Here is a 19,095-nt window from a genome sequence, read left to right on the forward strand (position 1 = left end):
TCAAAAAGAGAGATTTGGGAAATATATTAACCCTAACACTCTAGATCATTAGTCAATCTCGAATATTCAGTGAGGTAGAAATAAACTTCTTCTGTGGAATTATTATCCTTAACTGGTAACTGCAAGATTTCTTGTACCTCCTTCCAAAATCACTGCTACAGGACATTGCTCTGGATAGTTGTTTTACCAGACAGATAGCATATCTGTATGACAGTTGGCATATGTCATACAACAAGGCAATTCCTATGGTATTATAGAGCACTGAAATGCCCACCTGTTCCTTTCTGTCTCCAGGTAAGAATATTTAACATCATATCTTAACTCATTAAGTAATATCCATATATGAAGTCAGGTGCAATTCCATCTTGCTTTCTGAAAGGTCTTGGTGCTCAAGTATTTTAATAATAACATGAGAGGTGAGGGTAAAAAGGAAAACATTTTCTTGAAACCATATACATGCATTTCATTTTAACAGAACAAAGCTGTTCACAGAAGCCATAAGCTCAGAATGATATAACCAAGTAAGAGATAACCGAGTAGCTATAACCTCAGCATATTATTTCAATACGATATTTTCATTTTGATGCATTTCCTCTTAAAAAAAAAAATAGCTTTTCATCTTACGATGTCATGCTTCTAATCTTGGTTTAGGCAAAAAGGAATGGGACTACAAAACTACAAAAGTAATGGGATTTTTATTACTGTTTAAGTACAACAAAATAAATTCTGTCAGTATGCTAGATTGGGACAGATGTTAAGGTAAGGTTGGCATATGTCAGATAGGTTGTCTTCTTCACAGCATGTCTGGGCACATCATCATGTGTTGTGCATTGATGGCCTATTAAAAATGTCACTTCTACTCTGTGCTTCAGCTCATTTGCCACCTAGGCATTCCTCTTTAAACTGTTGCTCTGTCTCTTTTCATATATTAGTTATATAATTTGCCAAATGTCAGCTAAGTTTCTGTAAAATGTCATAAATTAAAATAAATGTGTAACCTATTATGGGAACAGATTCAAGAATCTTTATTTATGTCTTCTTATGAAACAGATGACATGAATATGGGCAACAGTCAACTTGTACAATGTTGGACTGCTTAAAAATCTGCACAAGACAGATGCATATTTGATTGAGCTGCATCATGTTACTACTCCCACATATGCACTTCTATGTAATTATGGAAAATTTTCATCTGATGTCTGTCTTTGAAGGGTTGCTTAGCATAGCAGCACTCAGAGACTAGACCAGGTGCTTCCTGCCATGGATTCCCTCTGAAGAATCAAGTATCTCATCTTATGAAGTTAATGCAACACTGTCAAGACATCTGAATTATTATTAGAAAATAAAAACTTTTCCATACACCCTAAATCACAAGGTACTGAGTGCCTCAGTTTTCCAAGCTGACAGTAGCTACTGACACCTTCATGGTCCCCTTCATGGCAACCCACATAAGGATTCTGTTCTTCTGCTGTCACCTTTCATATGATGGGATACCAGTTATCCTCTCCATTGAGGTCTTGAGGCTGCAGCCCCCCGCCATGCATTATAAACACCTCAGCAAATCTAACTCCAGTTCAAATCTGCAGCACAGCTCTCAGACACAAGGACAGGGTACATCCGTTTTTATAAAGCAAAGTACTCTACATTGAGAACAAAAAAATTCAGATAAAAAGTGTATTCCTCAAACACACTGAAGAACTTACAAATATATTTAACCCACAAGGCAGTCACCCATCATCCACATGGCAACCCCAGCAGGTTGGTAACAATCTTATACTTGCCATAGACTGAGACTCACCCCAAGCCAGGACTGTCATTTTACTTAGTTTGTGTTATTTGTCATTATAGTAATCTAGGCTAGGAACAGAAGTGACACACAAACTGGTATAAGTGACTGGAAACCTTTCAAAGCTGTCTGTAACACAACAGAAGTTCAGTGCACATAAACCACTCTCAAAAAGGCCCAAACCAGTTCAAGATAAACCTGGATGGATGTAGTATCAGACTTAATTGATTTAGTTTAAACTGGTTTATTAAACTTCTGTCCCAGATCCCCTCCAGATTCAAGTTAACTCTCAGTCTCCTAGAACCCAGCAACGCCCCCCGCCCCACTCATAGGATGGGTGAGCTAGCCTTGGCCCAAGCTGTATGCTCCAGCTGAACAGGGAAGCATGCTCTAGCACCCCCCGGCTTCTGGCCTGGGCCACTGTGGGCATGTGGCTGCATTTCCAGAATCAAAAGAGAATAACTGTTCACTTGCTTATTGATTTAGTCTACAGTTTAGACTAATCTGCAAAGATTGAATTGAATCAGCCTCAGGATTTTTGACTGTCTGTACTTAGCCTTAGAATCATGTAAAAAAATTTCCTGGGAGAGGTATAGAATGAAAATTCAGGAGACATTTTCCCCGCTTATTTCACTGCTGGAGATTTGTATTAATGACCTTCACTGTCTCTAAACCCAGTAGGAAATATTATTTTAGATTACTAAACCAGAAATATAATCACTAACAAAAACATCAAGTTAATAGTCCCTGCATGCCCCATGATTCTATAACAGTTATCATACCGTACACATTCAACATTCATGGATTTCAAAGACAAAGGCACATTGCAGGATGAGATCATGCAATAAGAGAGATTATTAAATGTAATCTTTTAACATAAATTTGTTTTTATATTGTATGCTAATTATTCTTTGAATTTCATTTATTCTGGAAAATTTAAAACATGGCTAAGCTTTACTTCTAGGCTGTCACACACTGCAAAAGACTGGAATGCTTTCATTGTACACACAGCAGGGGAATTTGTATATATTTATTTAAATACTATCTATCGCAGTGTGAAATAAAATCATGGTTACCAACATATTCAAGGAAGAAACAAGCAAGTGACAGAATAACCCACCCTTTAAATTAAAATATATCTCTGTACACTAATAGCCTTTAGGGGAAAAGTCATTTCAACTGAGTTACTATTTTCATGTTGTAAAAAGATTTAGCTTTGATGCAAACAAAAGCCTAAGCCTCAACACCCTGTAGCTGTCTCTCACTACCTGAAAACTGTTTTTTTTCCCCATCTAATTGGGACAAACTTTGAAAATGATTTGGAGAACAATTCCATTTAAAAAAACATTTTATATTTCTGAGCTTACTGGGGGAAAAATGGAAGCTTTTTTAAATTTTGGCATATACTTTTGTAGACTTATTTGTAATAAAGTATTTTAGAGAATTTAAAACTATTTTTAGAGAGAGCATTGCTGAAGTGATGAATTTGTTATTTCAAAGGTTACATTTAAACTGAAATAAGACTAATAATACTGTAAGGGAAAGAACAGACCAATTAAACAATGAGTGCTGAATCCTCTCAAGTGCTGAGCATCCTGAATTCCCAGCAAAGTGAGTATGAACTGCAGACACATAGCACAGTCCAGGAACCACACAACATTAAGTATTGCTTATTGAAAATATGATTTTATGCTTTCTCCTGCACTCTGTAATATAACCTGGTAAGTATCAGAGGGAATGAGGGGTGAAGGAAGGAGTCTCAAATGTGAGCAAATAAAAAGTGTTCTGGTTTGTGTAAAAATGCTGTGGGACAACAAGTTATGCATCATTGCAAATAATTTTTCAGGTGATGCACCAATCTAAATGAATAGTAATTATACACATTTTAAACTAAATATTACTAAAGCACAAGGTTGCATTAGTACCACCAAAGCCAAATGAGTTAGTGAGAGCAATGCGTCGTTTTGCACTTTTCCACTCTTGGGCTGTTAGTGGAACATAATTGAGGTCAAATTCTGGCTCTGTGTTATGCAGGTTTAGAGTTGGTGGTAAAATTCCATGGTAACAGGATAGTGCAGTAAAACCTGCTTCTATTGCTCCTGCAGCCCCTAAGAGATGTCCTGTCGCTCCCTTTGTTGAGGAAACTGCAAGATTATATGCATGCTCTTTAAAAAGTCTCTTGATAGCTTGATTCTCAGCAGCATCTCCTAGTGGCGTAGAAGTGGCATGCGCATTGACATACGTTACTTCTTCAGGACTTATTCCAGAATCTTTTATTGCTGCAGACATACATCTAAGGAAAGAGAGAGAGAGAGAGCCTGATTTCCCACTGCCTTTGGAGTTGTTCACAAACATCTGTACAGGATGACCTGAAATCAGGATGCAGAATAAAGGCACAAACTTTGTACAACTATAATCATACACGGTGAAAGGCAAAGGAGAAACAGGCCCATATACTTTATCATCAGAAATGCAAGAACATTATATTTATTTAGACCTTGGTCATCTTTCATGGAATCATAGGAAACTAGAGCTGGAAGGAACCTCATGAAGGTCAACTAGTCCAACTCCCTGCCTAAGGTGGGATCATTCCTGTCTACACCATTCCATCCGACCTGGTCTTACAAACTTTTAAGGAGCTGGAGTCTACAATCGCTCTAGGTAAACTGATATTATGCCTAGCCACCATCACAAGGAAGTTCTTTCTAATATATGATCAAAAATTTCCCTTGCAACAATTTAAGATTATTATTACTTGTTTTGTTCTCTAGGACCACAGAAAATAATCTATCACCAACTTCTTTCCTTCAGATATTTCAAGACTGCTATCAAATTCCTCCTCAGTCTTCTTCTCTCCAGACTAAATAACTCTAGTTCTTCCAACCTTGTTTCATAAATTATGTTTCCAAGCCATGTAATCATTCTGGTTGCTGTTTGCTGGACTCTTTCCAATATGCCTTTCTTGGAATTCAGTGTCCAAAATACAGTACAGGTTCCCCTCGCTCTATGCAGGCTCTGTACGTGTGAATTTGCTCTTATAGGATGACCCTTTTTATATCAAAAATTCGTTATATGCAAGGTAAGTGAACTCTTATGCGATTGGTATGGTGGAAGCCCAGTCAGCTGCTTTATGCGGTGCATTGTGGGAGTGACACACACCAACATATAGTCTCCTGTGCAGATCTGTGCTCCTCGCTTGTTGTCTGCAACACATGTTTCTGTAGTTGCCATCCCCATTATGATAGTGCCCTGTGCTTGTGTGTAGAAGTGCACCAATACATCAGTCCGATATTAGATTGGTACTGATATAAAGCAAAGTGGCTGTATCAGATATTGGCCCAAAAGGGCTGATAATTTGGCCAATAAATGCCCGTGCTGCATGCAGCTGCAGCGCACCACTCAGGCAGTGAGGAGCAGAGCCAGCAGCATGGAGAGCTGCCTCCAGTTGGTAAGTCCACTGTGGTGGAAGGGGAGGGGGGAGGTAAGGGGCGTGGCAGGGGGAGCAGATCAATGCCACCTACAATGAGGGAAGGGGCAGGGGCAGCTGCTGCCCAGCTGGGTGGGGGACAACAGCTCCTGCCACTGCTTGCACCATGGGAGGGTGGGGGTAGGGAGCATGTGCCCCCCCGGATCTGCACAGGGCGAGCAGGTGGGCTGCAGCCAGGGCTGTGCTGGGTTCCTCTTGGCAGGGGCAGGGCTCAGACCGGGTGCTGGTGGCACTGGGAGGATGCTGCATCTACCCCAAATTTCACCACAGCTCTGCTCCCAGCACTGCCACCGCCAGCTTCCAAGAGCAACCCCGGCTCTTCCCGGCATGTGGGTGGAAGCAAGGCGTTGATCCGAGCCTGTGCTGAGTGGCTGGTGGTGGTGGCACTGGGAGTGGAGCTGTGGCAAAATTTGAGGTGTATGCAGCATCCTCCCAGAGCCACTGGTGCCTGCTATGAGCCCAGGCACTGCCAAGAGAAGCCCCGTGCAGCCCTGGCTGCAGCCCACCCTGCCCCACCCAGCGCAGATCTGGGGGACACATGGCCCCTCCCTCCACCCTCCAAGGGTGCAAGCAGAGGTGGGAGTTGCCACCAACCACAAACCGTGGCTCCACCCAGCCCCGCCTGGGTAGCGCCTCCCACTGCCTCTCAACATGGGGGGCATTGATCATTCCTCTCCTATGCTCCTTCCACCACAACAGACCTACCAGCTGGAGGCAGCTGTACTAGAAATCAGATTAGTATCGGCCAATATACCTCCTTAAATATCGGCTATCGGTATCAGTCCCAAAAATCTTGATCGGTACACCCCTACTTGTGTGTACTGTCTGCTTTTGGTAGGTAGCAAAATTGTCTTGTAAAAGTGGTACAAATGGGTCTGGGGGTCAGTACAGTCAAGTTCTTGGAAACATATCCCTATTTGTTACATTGTAAAGTGGGTTCCCTTTATGTGAATTCGAGTTATGCACCCTTTCCCAGGAATGCAAGTACAGCATAAAGCGAGGGTAACCTGTATTTCAGTTGAGACCTCACCAGTGCTGAACAGAGCAAAAGAATCACTTCCCTTGATTTGCAGGCAGTGCTCTGGTTACCACAACTCAGTATACTATTTGTTTTTTTTATGAGGACACTTTGTTGATTCATATTCACCTCGTAGTCCACTATAACCCCCAAGTCTTTTTCCACAGTGCTGTAGCAGAGTCAGTCATCTTCCAATTTGTATTCAGGCAGTTGACTTTGCACTTCTTCTTAAATTTAATTAAATTCAAACCATTTTTTCTAGTTTATCAACGTCATTTTGAAACCTAATCCTGTCCTCTATTAGTAATCTAATGCTATCCTCCTTTATTGTTATACCGTGTAGAATATATTGATTGAATTATAGTTTATAGTAGATAAAGTGATCAGCTGTGGGGTACCAAAATCTAGAACACAATCCCAGGCCCTTCACAGTTCCGAGACTGAGTACAGAACTCTGGAACCAGAAGGAGTCTACCTGGCACCACAGGAATGTTTAAAGGACTGACCACTCAGGACCAATTTTCCAAGTTTGGGATAAATTTATACTTGAGGGACTCCGGAGGAACTCCATAATATAGCTCTAAAATTAATGACAGTCCTGGGAAGCCTAGTGTGGTTGCTCACTAACACTGCAAAAAAATATTTCACAGGTGAGAAAAGGGAGATACAATGAACGGACCCACAAACTATAGATATTACTGATCCATGGAGGTCCCTTTTCATTTGTAAAGTTAATAAAAATGTATCACAATAAACAATTAAATAACATTTAATACAAAATGATCTATTTCCCACTGAATTTCTTGTTACAATTATATGTATGAAAAATTGATAATACATTTGTAAACAGTTATCCCAGAAGTAAAAATATTTGTAGTTTGGGAGACACTGAGATTAATTGTTAACCATTTCTCACTGCAAATTGAATTACTACATTTCTACAATGTTAAGATGTACATATGAAAACTGTGTTGCAAAGAACTAACAAGGATGGAAAAAAAAATCTGCAGCTAGGGAGAAACTGAGATTAACAATGAAATATAGAACAATACATTTCCCAGATTAGCAAAGCAATTAATTACAAACTAAGTGTTATAAGAAGAAATCTGGTAAATTATTCTTCTACATTAAATACATAATCAAGCTGAAATGTGGACTGAGCCTTACAAAACTATGCAGCAGCTGTATACTTAATATACTGACATTTGTTATTGAATGCACACATGGAGAACAACTCAAAAATTAAATCATTTAGTACATTCCCCTGCCAGGGCAAAAATCATTTACAAAGGAAGGCACATCATATAAAAAGAGGAGAAATTAATTAACCATAGATTATACCTATAGTATCATTCCACCAAAGTCAGCACAGTGGACTGACTCACACTAGCACTTTCTAAGAAGGTACAGATAATGGACATTTAGGTTTAGCTATGATTAGGAGTCTCTCTCATCCATATCACTTCTCATTCAGCCCGCCTTCTTGTGGTGTTCTACTTGCTTTATTTTTTGGACTGCCTGGTATGGTTGTATCTATGTTATATATACACACAAAAGGGGTTGTTTTGAAAACCAATACTTTAAACTTCTTGACTTTTACACATGCTGAACCTTTAACTTACTATAGTAAAGCTATGAAAGCTAGAAAATTCTCCCTGTGTTCTTCAGCAATGCTATTTAGTTAATCCATGCAAAGCTCTCAGATGGCTTATATGCTTAAACAGATAACAGGTTTAAATGAGATCAAATCAATTATGCAGCATTTACACAATGTTCATTTTATAAACCTAAAGCATTAAAACAGTGTAAATGGGGGTAACAGGTTTTCAAATTGTGTGAAAATCAGTTTTCTGCAGATTAATACAGATGAAAATTTTCTAAGTAATAGGTAGAGTACCACATTTTTTTCAGATACAACACACCCCCAAAGAAAACACACAATGTTTTTGAAAGGCAAAACATAAGAATTTTTTTTTTTCAAAATCATGGCTGACCATATGCTATAGATTGAGTCCTCCTGGCAACACAGAAGCATGGCATCAGGAACTTTCTGGTGTGACAGACTGTCACCTGCAATACCAGGCTTCCTGGAAACTGTTTCCAGGACTTAACTCTAAGCCACACCAGGTTATGTCCTAGGCCTTTGCAAAGGGCAATTGTAAGACTGTTAGTTTCTTTACTGGAAGTACTTCTTCAAAAAAAGGTTCGGTAAATAAAGTGCTGTTTCCATATCACAAGCCTCTTCAAAAGATCACTTGTTGCTTCAGGCAAAAGCTCAGCCAGTAAGTACAGCCGTGAGAAGGTTAACACATGACACTGCCCCTTTAGCTTATTGAGTGTATACAACAGCAGCCATCCTGACAGCTGCATGTCATGGATGTTGTCTCCAGGAGTGCTCTTTTTACAAAGAAAACAGCTTCCTCACTTAAAACATGCACCCCAATTTGGAGGGCTGTTTTTTGGGAGGAATGGGAAAGAGAAGATACATGTCATAGGTGAGAAAATAGAGCACTTTCATATCCATAGATATAAATATAAAAGAATGGGACCAAAAAATCAGCATGTTGTTTAGCCTTTTGTGACAAGGAAAATGCTGAGGTTGGCCTGCTGAAAATGTAACTATCCCATTATTTTTAAAAAGTTATCTAGTCAGTCTATAATGTGAATATTACAGCTGTATATAAAATTGATTTTTCAGTATATCAGTGCAAATTAAAAGCACTTTCCTGCTGTCTAAATGCAATGTTTGTTTCTTATCCAACATCCAAAGCCTGAGTGTGTATTCAGATCACAGCTGAGTAGGGTATTGGACATATCTACTTGAAGCACGTGCTTTACTGCAGGCATGTGTCTAGATATCTTTCTCAATCAAGGTCTTAGATCTTTTACATGGAGTTCTTACTCTTCCTGCTGACAATATCTAAAGAAAATATTTTGGGAACTTGAGATCCTCCAACTGCTATACAATCCCTGCATTCTGTGTAAGAGTTGTCTGTGTACTAAGAGGTATTTCTATATGACAACTTACAGCTTTTGTATTTTGATACAAAACTGCTTTTGTACTTTACTGTAGCTCCTGTCTATAGGCACAGGGTGAATGAGGTTAAAAAAACTGTAATATGATAACCTTTAACAAGCTGCTGAGAGTTATTTGTGTGAATATGTATATATCAAAAGTACATGTGAAATATTCTAATATGGAATAGCCCTTTCATTACCCTTTATTGAGAGGCTAATTCTAAAGAGCATCTACTTACCTATTACACCATAAAGAAAGAAAAAGAGGATACAGCCTTAAAAAAAAATCTTTCATCATTCAGGTTGATTTCTCAAACTTTTGGAAACCTGTAGGCTTGTTTATCACTTACACATCAGATAAAATACACATGAATTAGGCATGTGCGAAGCGGCAAGTATTCGCTTTGAATTCAGATTCAACTGATTTGGAAGGACAGTGATTTGATTAGGAGATTCGAATCACTATCCTGATTCGATTTGGCCGAATTGCATCCAAAGATTCGGCACCGCTTTGGAGATTCAGCCATAGACTAAACAGGCAGCAGTCCTCACCACGCTGGACATAGCTGCCTCCAGCTGGTAAGTCTGTTGTGGTGGGCGGAGGGAGAAGGGAAGGGGCATGGGGGAGGGGGGAAGGGATTGGGGCTGGGATGTGCTGCCCAGCTGGGGAGGGGGGCCACGGGACTCAGGGAGGGGGATGGGGGGCACAACAGTGCTGGGCGCGGGGGCTATGCCCTGCTGCCGCTTGCCCAGCCAAGGCCGGGGGCAGGGCGCGATGCAGGGCGGAAGGGGGCAAATGGCAGCAGGGTATAGCTCCCGCTTCCAGCACTGCCACCTAATTCATAGCCTGCCACTTGCCTAATCAGGGCAGGGGGCATGGGATGCGGGCGCTGTTTAATCTACGGCCGAATCTCTGAAGCAGTGCCAAATCTTTTCCAAATTGATTCAGAAGCTTCTGATTCGATTTGTACCTTTTAATTGGTCTCCCAATTTGATTCAGATTCAGAGATTCGGCCGTTGAATCAGGCCAAATCTCCTCCTAATCAAACTGGCTACCGAAGCTTCGCACAGCCCTAATATGAATGCTATATATGAGAGGTGCACAATGTTTCTCTAGATACTGTTGTAAAATGCTGATTAACAGAAAATAACATCTTAATAATTTATCTGTAAATCTACAGGTTCTTACCTGAAAGCACCATCTCCATTTGGATCAGGGGCTGTTATGTGGCAAGCATCACCAGAGAGTCCGTAGCCTAAAATTTCTGCATAGACCCTTGCTCCTCTTTGTACAGCATGGTCATATTCTTCCAACACCAACACAGCTGCACCTTCTCCCATTACAAATCCTTCTCTCTGTGAATCAAATGGTCGGCATGCCAGCATAGGGCTTGAGTTAAAATTAGTGCTGAGGGCCCGGGCTCTGGCAAATCCAGCCAAAGACAATGAACTTATACAAGCCTCTGTTCCTCCAGCCAGCATCACATCAGCATCACCATAAGTTATAAATCTAAAGGAATCTCCAACAGCATGTGCTCCTGTAGTGCAAGCAGTTGATACAGCATGATTGGGCCCTTTTAGTTGGTGTCTAATACTGATCTGACCTGCTGCCATATTGACCAGGATCTTAGGGACAAAGAATGGGCTGACTTTGCTATATCCCTTTGTCTTAAATGTCAAGGCTGTATTGAAAATCTCTTCTAGTGGAACCATTCCCATTCCAACAGCCACACCAGCAGTGAAGCGGTCCAGTTCAGACTGTGGATGCCAACCGGAGTCTTTTATTGCTAGCTCTGCAGCACTAATGGCCATGATAGTGGCAGAAGACATGGATTTGATCTCTGATTTTGACAAAAATAATTCTTCATTAAACTGACCCTCACCATTTCCCCTTGGCACACATGCTGCCACTTTACATGGAACATTTGTATATTCTTCTCCATTTAGAGAAACAATTCCACTGTCTCCTTGGAGAAGGCGGTTCCATACGAATTGTGTCCCAACACCAAGAGGAGATACTAAGCCAATACCTGTGATAACTACTCGCCTTCGACATTTAGAAAGCGATTTGGTGCTAATACTCTTTCTATTATATGTTAAACACTGATTTAGTTGGGGGGTCCGAAGATGAAGACTTGCAAGTTTCAGTAAACCTTGTGAACGCTGCAAAAACATGGTGGAGAGGCCAGGATTACCTGCAGTTCATTCCTGCAACAAAAAAGGCACCAATAAAGTATCTAATGTGAAAGGTCTAAAGCAGATTACAATTCAGATTTACCTTTTAAATACCTGTTTGCTTTCTAAACTGCAGAGAAGGATGAACTCTGCCTGACAAGAAACATCCTACTGCAGCTATATGGTTATAGGCCTTCATCGCAACCTGTATAGGAAACAGTAGTTTCTACTGAATAGGGTCCTTGATAAAGTCACAAGAATTGGATTCAGTTCCTGGCTTTGCTCTTGACCTGGTGTGACATTCTGGGCAAGTCATTACACTTTGCTGTCCCACTGTATTTCTCCTCTTACCCTCTGTCTGTGTGTAAGCTCTTCAAGGGCAGGCAATATCTCTCATAATGTGTTTGAACTGTGTCTAGTACAATGAAGTCTTAATGCTGTAGTGCAATATCAATAAACAAGTGCCTTCACTCAAATTTTCCTCATGTTGTACTCAGAAATGTATACTCTCATGGGCAGTAAAAATATGACCTTAATAGTAAGACAATCAATGGATCAGTTAATAATATTTGTTTTTCTTTTTGTAGAACACAAACAACTTGAATGGAGTGCAAGTTGCCCATAGGCCATGGGCCAAAGGTTGGAATCTACTAACTTAGAAAAATAATTCTGTAAAGAAAACAGTAGAGCAGAGACCCATTTTTATCATTCTCAGGAATATCTTATGAAATTTGCTCAAATAAGGGGAAAAAAAAATCTAACTGGTAAATTTGCAAACTCTTCCTCGATTTTTAAAAATCATATATGGGGGTTTTTATATATATATATATATATATATATATATATATATATATATATAAAACCTTAAAGAACTTCCCAGTATAAAGAAATATCTCTGCAATGGCAGGAACATAGAAAAAATATGAACTGCTAAATTAGATCAGACCAGCAGTCTAAGAGATAATTCTCTACCAATGTCAATACCAGATTCTTCTAATAAAGGTATACTGAAAAAGTACAAAAATCCAATATTACATAAAGTTAGATACAGTTCTTTTCAAAGTGAGAGTTATTAATCCCATTACAGAATTATGTTCCGATTCAGTATAGCAACTGATGGGACACACATTATTTTATCAGGTTATACAATTTAAAAAGTAATTTAAAAAAAATGGATTTGACTTAAATTATTTCTCTCTGTAAGTAAACATACTTACAGAAATTGTAATAACCAATGTTAAGATATAAACTTGCTATACTTCATTATTTTTAAGTTGAATGAAAAACACAAAGCAGAAAATTAAACCACAAAACTAACAGAAGTCTCTGGCTAAGAAAATAGAACCAAATTTTTTTTTCAATAGCACTGAACCACTTCTGGAGGGGGCAGCAGCCTCTTCTACAGATACAGCTCTTCATTTCAGTTAATGGAATTACATTAAATTCCATGTCTAAGTCTGTCGAAGGGCACCTCGGTGCTCCTGCTCCTAGAGAGGGGAAAGCTGCCAGAGGAGAAGCTCTGACAGTACATAAGGAGCCCCAGCGGAGATAATGAGCACAGCTGCAGGTTGCCAGGGCAACTGATAAGAATCAGCTGACCAGAAGGGGACAGGGCCTGGCCTTTATAAAGCCCAGGGCTGAGGCCAGGCTAGCAGTTCTCTGCCAGCACCCAGAGAGGCAGGAGCTTGGGGCTAAGATGTGAGGACTGCTTGAGCAGGTTGAAGGATGGTGGCTCTGTGGTGCAGGAGCTATGTTGTTGCAGCCAGGCAGCCTTGAGTTAAGTTACAGCCAGGAGGCTTGTGTTTTGTTTGGTTAGTGTGTGTATTACAACTGGAGGCTTGGGTGAGGCTGTAGGGGTTGGAGGAGGCCTCATAAAGGGCCCCATGGGAGTGTGGGGGCCCCAGCGCCCAAGGAGGGTGCAGTGTCCTCATAGGGACCCCAGAGAGTGTGGGGTGCCCTAGCGCCAGTGAGGGCGCAGTCTAGTGCCAGGAGGGTGCATTATTCTCACAGCGCCAGTGAAGGCGCAGCTTACGTGCCAGTGCAGGTGCAACTGGCAGTGAGGAGCGCAACCAGTAGGTTGCGGACGGGGAACACAGACCCCGGGTTGTGTGCGGGGTATGTAGACCCCAGCCCCAGAGAGAGGGGCAATTTTATCAGGGAGCCCGAGGTGGGCACGGCGAGCCCCAAAGAGGGGGAGTGCCATATTAGAAAGCCCAGGATGGGCGCAGCAGATGCCAGCAAGGGCATCACTTGCGGGGTGCATAGACCCCAGCCCCAGGGAGGGGTGATTACTGAGGAGCCCTAGAGCGGGGCGATTATTGAGGAGTCCAAGAGAGGCAATATTGAGGAGTCAGGTAACAGGCTAGCACCGCGGAAAACCCAGGACAGGGGAAGGGTGCTGCGGTGGACCCAGACAGAAAGGGTTAGCAGTACTGTACCCCAGAAAAGGGCAAGGTGCTGCGGTCTCCCCCGAGAGGACGGGGAGAAGCAGCGCGGTGAGCCTGTACTAGAGCGAGTAGTGGTGCGGTGGGCCTAAAAGACCGGCGGCTCGAGGGGACATCCCAGAGGGGACTAGCGTATTGTAGAGAAGGCCCAAGAGTGGGCGTAGGTGCATTGTGACAGGACAATGTCTTTCCCATCAATGAGGCTTGGGGCGTGGTATTAAGGGTGGTTGGAGCCACGCATAGCCCATAAGGCTAGGGTGCCTGGGGAGCACCTATTACACTAGGAGACCCCAGGGGGTCCAGGAACACACGGGGACAGAGGTCCCGAGTAGCCGTGCCCAAGGAAGAGTAAGGCAGCCTCCCAACTATAGACAAACATCAAAGACGTGGCGGGTGAGAATAAGACGGTGCCTTGGGCCGACCTTGACACGGAGCGAGGGACCTCGAGGAGATCACGGCCCTCCTGGAGGACCCTGCCGTGACAAAGTCATTCAAAACAGAGAAGCTGATTATGATTTGAATGAGCAGAAAAGCATATTTCCTTCTTCTACCATATATGGTTAATAAAAGTGGCACATCTCAGAATGAGAACTATTAGTTCTAAAACCCTGAAAGCCATGGTAAAAAGTAACTCTTGGTTCAATTCCCTAATCATAGGTAATACTGTCTCTATTTAGTAAATTACTTGGAAAAACATATTTAAAGTAAGTTTATGTATCCAACACATTTTAGGAACTTATAATCCATTAAAATATATATTTTAAATGCTTCAACTCTGCTTTTGAATTTATTCTCAATTGCCACCTAAACAGCAAATAATCTAATAAAAATAGTCAAAAAATGCAACAAAATGTGATTCAGAATAAGCATGTTTCAAGCTATATAACTGCTTAAATAAACATGTATTACTATAACATCCTTCTGGTTAGCAAAAAGTACAAAGTTTAGGTCCTGGACCGGCAGCACATACTGCAGTGTAATTTACATCAGCTATCTCCAGGGCTACTGCATACAGTAGGTAGCTATTATCCTCAGGGCTGGGAAGAGTGGATGGCTCATTTGCTTTTAACAAAACAGCAACACCAAGATGGAAGAAACAAATGAAACCCAAACTAGTGTAACTTGTAACATTAGTTTCCCCTCCAGTTCTTTTAAAGGCAGTTCTCCACAAGACTGAGTGAAGTCACCTAGCTTAGAGATATGTATTATCTGTCTCTTTTTTTTTTTTCCACACCAGCATAAAAAAAATTGTTGGTTTAGTATGTAGGCGTTAATGGTATTTTCATTTTTAAAGCAACAACTTGTAATGGTTATCAAGTAGGAGTGTACCGATAGAGATTTTGGGGGCCAGTGTCGATACCTGATGTTTAAGGAGGCATATTGGCTAATACTGACCTGATTTCCGATACAGCTGCCTCCAGTCTGTAAGACCGTTGTGGTGGAAGGGGAGGGGGTAAATCAATGCCCCCCTGCAGTGAGGGAGGGGGCAGGGGCTGGGGCAGGGAAGGCATGGGATAAAGCTGCAGCTTGTGGGGGGATGGCTCCCACCACTGCTTGCACCCCAGGAGGGCACGAGGGGCATGTGCCCCCAGATCTGCACGGGGTGAGGTGGGGCGGGCTGCAGCTGCAGACTGGAGCCAGAGCCGCGCAGGGCTCTTCTCAGTGGGAGCTGGGCTTGGAGCAGGCCCCGGCAGCACTGGGAGGCAGGTGCAGCCACCTCAAATTTCAGCCTCCATCCACATGCCGGGAAGAGCTGGGGCTGCACTGGGTCGGTTGTGGCTGTGGCGCTGGGAGTGCAGCTGCAATTAAATAAAAGCCACCTCCCAGTGCCCGCTCCAAGCCCAGCCCCCAACAAGAAGAACCCCATGCAGCTCCAGCTGCAGCCCTCAGATCTGGGGGTATACACCTCCCCTGTGCCCTCCCAGGGTGCAAGCAGTGGCAGGAGCCACCCTCCTCCATGAGACATGGCTCCATCCCATGCCCACCCCACCTCGGTTGGGCAGCGCCTGCCCCTGCCCCGTCCCTCACTGTGGGGGGCATTGATCTGCCCCCTCATTCCCCTTCCACCACAACGGACTTACCAGCTGGAGGCAGTTCTCCACGCTGCTAGGCTCCGCTCCTTGCTGCCTGAGTGCTGTACTGAGGCTGCATGGAGCACGGGAACTTATTGGCCAAATTATCGGCCCCATCAGGCCAATTTTCAATACAGAACAGCCAATTTTCTTTATGTCAGTACCAATCCGATATCGGACCAATGTATCAGTGCACTTCTATTACCAAGCAATAGCAATCGGTCCTTCTTAAGAAAACAATTAGAAGTTACAAATACTAAATCAAATTAACTTTGATTATTTAAAACAAAGGTCCCTGCTTGTTGATTAAACTTAGGAATATTAATTACTTTAAATTTAATTTAAATCAATCCAAGCTGCCTTCCATAGAAGTGAATACATTTAATTGTCAGGCATGCTGTGTGTGGAGACTTTTCAGTAACTGTTTGCAAAGTGACCATATTTTATGGTCATCTTGACCACAAGAGGATCTAAAACCACAGCTCAAGTAGTCAATTGAATTCTCATGCACAAAAGTAAAAATATCATTAAAGATTAACATAGATGAAGTCATAAACTACCTAAGGTGTTGTATGAAAGCACAAATAGAAGTAAACATTAGATGAAGCACTGGTATTAGCCATATTTCTTAGTGGGAAGCAACAATGAGAATTACTGGGGAGGAGTTAGTATGTTTGCATAGTTTATATAATGGTTATAAAACAGGAAAAATCTGTCCTAGCATGGTAAAAATTGCTAAGATTCGTTTTAGGTAAAATGCAAAAAAATATATATTTTCAGTTTGTAAGAGAAGTGCAAGGCTTTATAGGATGGTAATGTATCAGAAAAGCAAGTACAGCTTCAACCTTGCTGTAAAAAGAAAGAAAGCAAGACCATACCAAGTAGGTACAACAGAACAGAAACACCTTCATCTTACATATTACATACCCGAGTGTCTAATTTTCAGTGCTGAGTGTCTCTGACTCCACGTGAAGTCAAGTGAAGCCACAGGTGCTCAGCCTACCTGAATATCAGGAGCATAAAGCACATTTATAGGTATAAAAACAGTAAAAAATAGGGATGAGACTCACCAAGGTAAGTGTATTAGGAGTTTCTAATCAATGATTTAATTAAAATCAATGGGTTACATTGAAAATTCTCAGAAAATTCCGTTTTCTCACAAAAAATTGCTGCAAACTTCGGGGAAAAGGCACTATATTCTTCCTACAAAACAAAGATTGAATCCTTGTTTTATGTGAAAAAAATGCAACTATGGAGATGCTGGTTGTGATACCATCATATGCTATGGTGCAACTGGAGCATACGTTTGAATTATATTACAGCTTATGTATTTCTAATCTGGATAAGAAGAGAAATATCTTTTGTGCCCTTAAATATCTTCTGTATCCTTATGAGAGCACTGAAAGAAAAAAATGACTACATTTGTCAGATCCAGGGAAGAATGCCTTGCATTCAAAAGCTTTTCTAACTATATCCCAATCACGTAGTTGGTCCAATAAAAGACAGCATCACCCTAATAAATCCTTGCCTCTCGCATACAATTGTCATTAAATTTGGCCATTAAACTGCTTCTACTCAACTGGGTTTTTTTCACCCTATAGCTCAACAGTTAGCTTTGAAGGTGCTTCTATGATTATCAATACACATAAACATAAGTGGAGAATAGAATTGTTTCCTATTTTTCATACGCCCTGAGAAGATTTTGTTTACATAGGGCACAGAACAAGTTTCACTTGTATCTACCATTAATTCACTGTGTCGCTTTAAGCAAGTTGCCCAAGCCAACAGCTAGGCACTTAAATCCACAGGCACCGACGTAATTTTTTTTTTTTTGAGATCCATTTTCTGTGCTAGCTAATTAGTGGCCTAGTTGGCCAGCCTACCCTCTGCAAGTAGCCATGTTGTCACCTTATTATTGAGGGGAAAAAAAGTTATTTTGCTGTTAGCCTTTTCTTGAATGCTTATATTTCTTGAAGACAAGGTTCTTTGGGTGAATCTTTTATTAGTTGGTCTAATAAACGATATCAGATTCACCCAAAGAACCTTGCCTTCCTATGTCCTTTGACCAACATGACTACAACCTATACCCGTGTATATTTCTTGAATGCCTTTTCTCGAACACATGATCAGACACATACCTTGTGTTAACAACAGATTTCCCTACTGCAGGTCACCTCCCTGACATAACTAGGGATGGTCAGTCTGATGTCACTGAAGGCAACGGAGGCCCGACTAAAGCTCTCGGTAATTTGGCTAGAGCAACACAGGCCAACCTATGACATCCCACTCCTTACGTTTAACAATACCCATGCTATTGCAGTGCTGTTGCCCCTGGTTTGTAAAGGCCCCGGACGTGCAGCCTGGGGCAGGATGAGAATGCAGAATGGCTGGGAAGAGGCCCAGTCCTCAGCTTCCTGGTGTAGCCTAATACTAGCAAGCAAAATTTGTGGCAGAGGTGATATCTTTTATTGGACCAACTAGATGTTTGGAAAAAAAAAAAATCTTTATTTGCAAGCTTTTGGGCACCCTTCATCAGGCATAGGAGAGACTGCAAAGATCGTAAAAATTCTCCTAGGTAGAAATGAAAATTCATACACCTGAAATCATTCACCCACTTGCCTCATCCAAGCAATTCTGGACCTGTCATTTCCCCAGGCCTCCTCCCCACCAACGCAGTAGGGAAGAGTGTGCACTGACACCAGCTGCAGCGCCAGGCTGGGCGAAAAAAAATGGAACCTGGCCCTTTAATCCTCAACCCCGGTTCCGGGAACAAGGGCTGAGGGCAGCGGCTTCGCGGTTACTACTGCGCATGCTCAATAGTATCGACCGAGCTAAACTCGGCCCGTGCCGTATGGCAGAACCGTCCCCTGTGTCCTCAGCAGCAGCTCCTTCTCCTCCCCCCCCGCTGGCACAGACCAGGAAGGGAGAAGCGGCAGCCCCGGAGTCCGCCTGCATCAGGTCAATAAAGTTCCTGAGACAAAACGCGTCCGCCCGCATCACCTTCGCTGTGCCAGCGGCTGCTTCAGAGCCTTCCAGATTTGGGGCGGGCGCGTGTTAAAAAGCGTCTGCTCGCGGGTGAGGGGAGGAAAGCACCA

At 42.1% G+C, this 19,095-nt stretch overlaps 1 protein-coding gene across 4 annotated transcripts; it reads right to left on the reverse strand.

Annotated features, from left to right (window-relative positions):
- Window positions 1-365: 365 nt before the first annotated feature.
- OXSM (3-oxoacyl-ACP synthase, mitochondrial) lies at window positions 366-19,090 on the reverse strand. Of its 4 annotated transcripts, none has more exons than XM_019498018.2 (4): window positions 19,001-19,090; window positions 17,071-17,203; window positions 10,499-11,517; window positions 366-4,079 (listed from the first exon to the last, which is right to left on the reverse strand). In XM_019498018.2, exons 3-4 carry the CDS (start codon window positions 11,482-11,484, stop codon window positions 3,677-3,679), a joined length of 1,389 nt encoding a protein of 462 aa, XP_019353563.1. In that variant the 5' UTR covers window positions 11,485-11,517; window positions 17,071-17,203; window positions 19,001-19,090; the 3' UTR covers window positions 366-3,676. The 4 variants fall into 4 exon arrangements, with proteins under 4 accessions (XP_019353563.1, XP_006264341.2, XP_014458728.1 ...); XM_006264279.4 differs by lacking the exon at window positions 17,071-17,203 and adding an exon at window positions 16,928-17,003 and having other exon boundaries at window positions 19,001-19,086; XM_014603242.3 differs by lacking the exon at window positions 17,071-17,203 and adding an exon at window positions 16,928-16,999 and having other exon boundaries at window positions 19,001-19,074.
- Window positions 19,091-19,095: the final 5 nt, after the last annotated feature.

This window comes from Alligator mississippiensis, chromosome 5 (assembly GCF_030867095.1).
Source record: "Alligator mississippiensis isolate rAllMis1 chromosome 5, rAllMis1, whole genome shotgun sequence".
NCBI classification, from domain to species: domain Eukaryota; kingdom Metazoa; phylum Chordata; order Crocodylia; family Alligatoridae; genus Alligator; species Alligator mississippiensis.

Coding starts and splice junctions, on each gene's coding strand:
- OXSM (XM_019498018.2), bottom strand. CDS start 11,484: ATGTTTTTGCAGCGTTCACAAGGTTTACTGAAACTTGCAAGTCTTCAT. Junction 4,080..10,498: donor AATGGAGATGGTGCTTTCAG/GTAAGAACCTGT, acceptor CTCTTTCCTTAG/ATGTATGTCTGCAGCAATAA.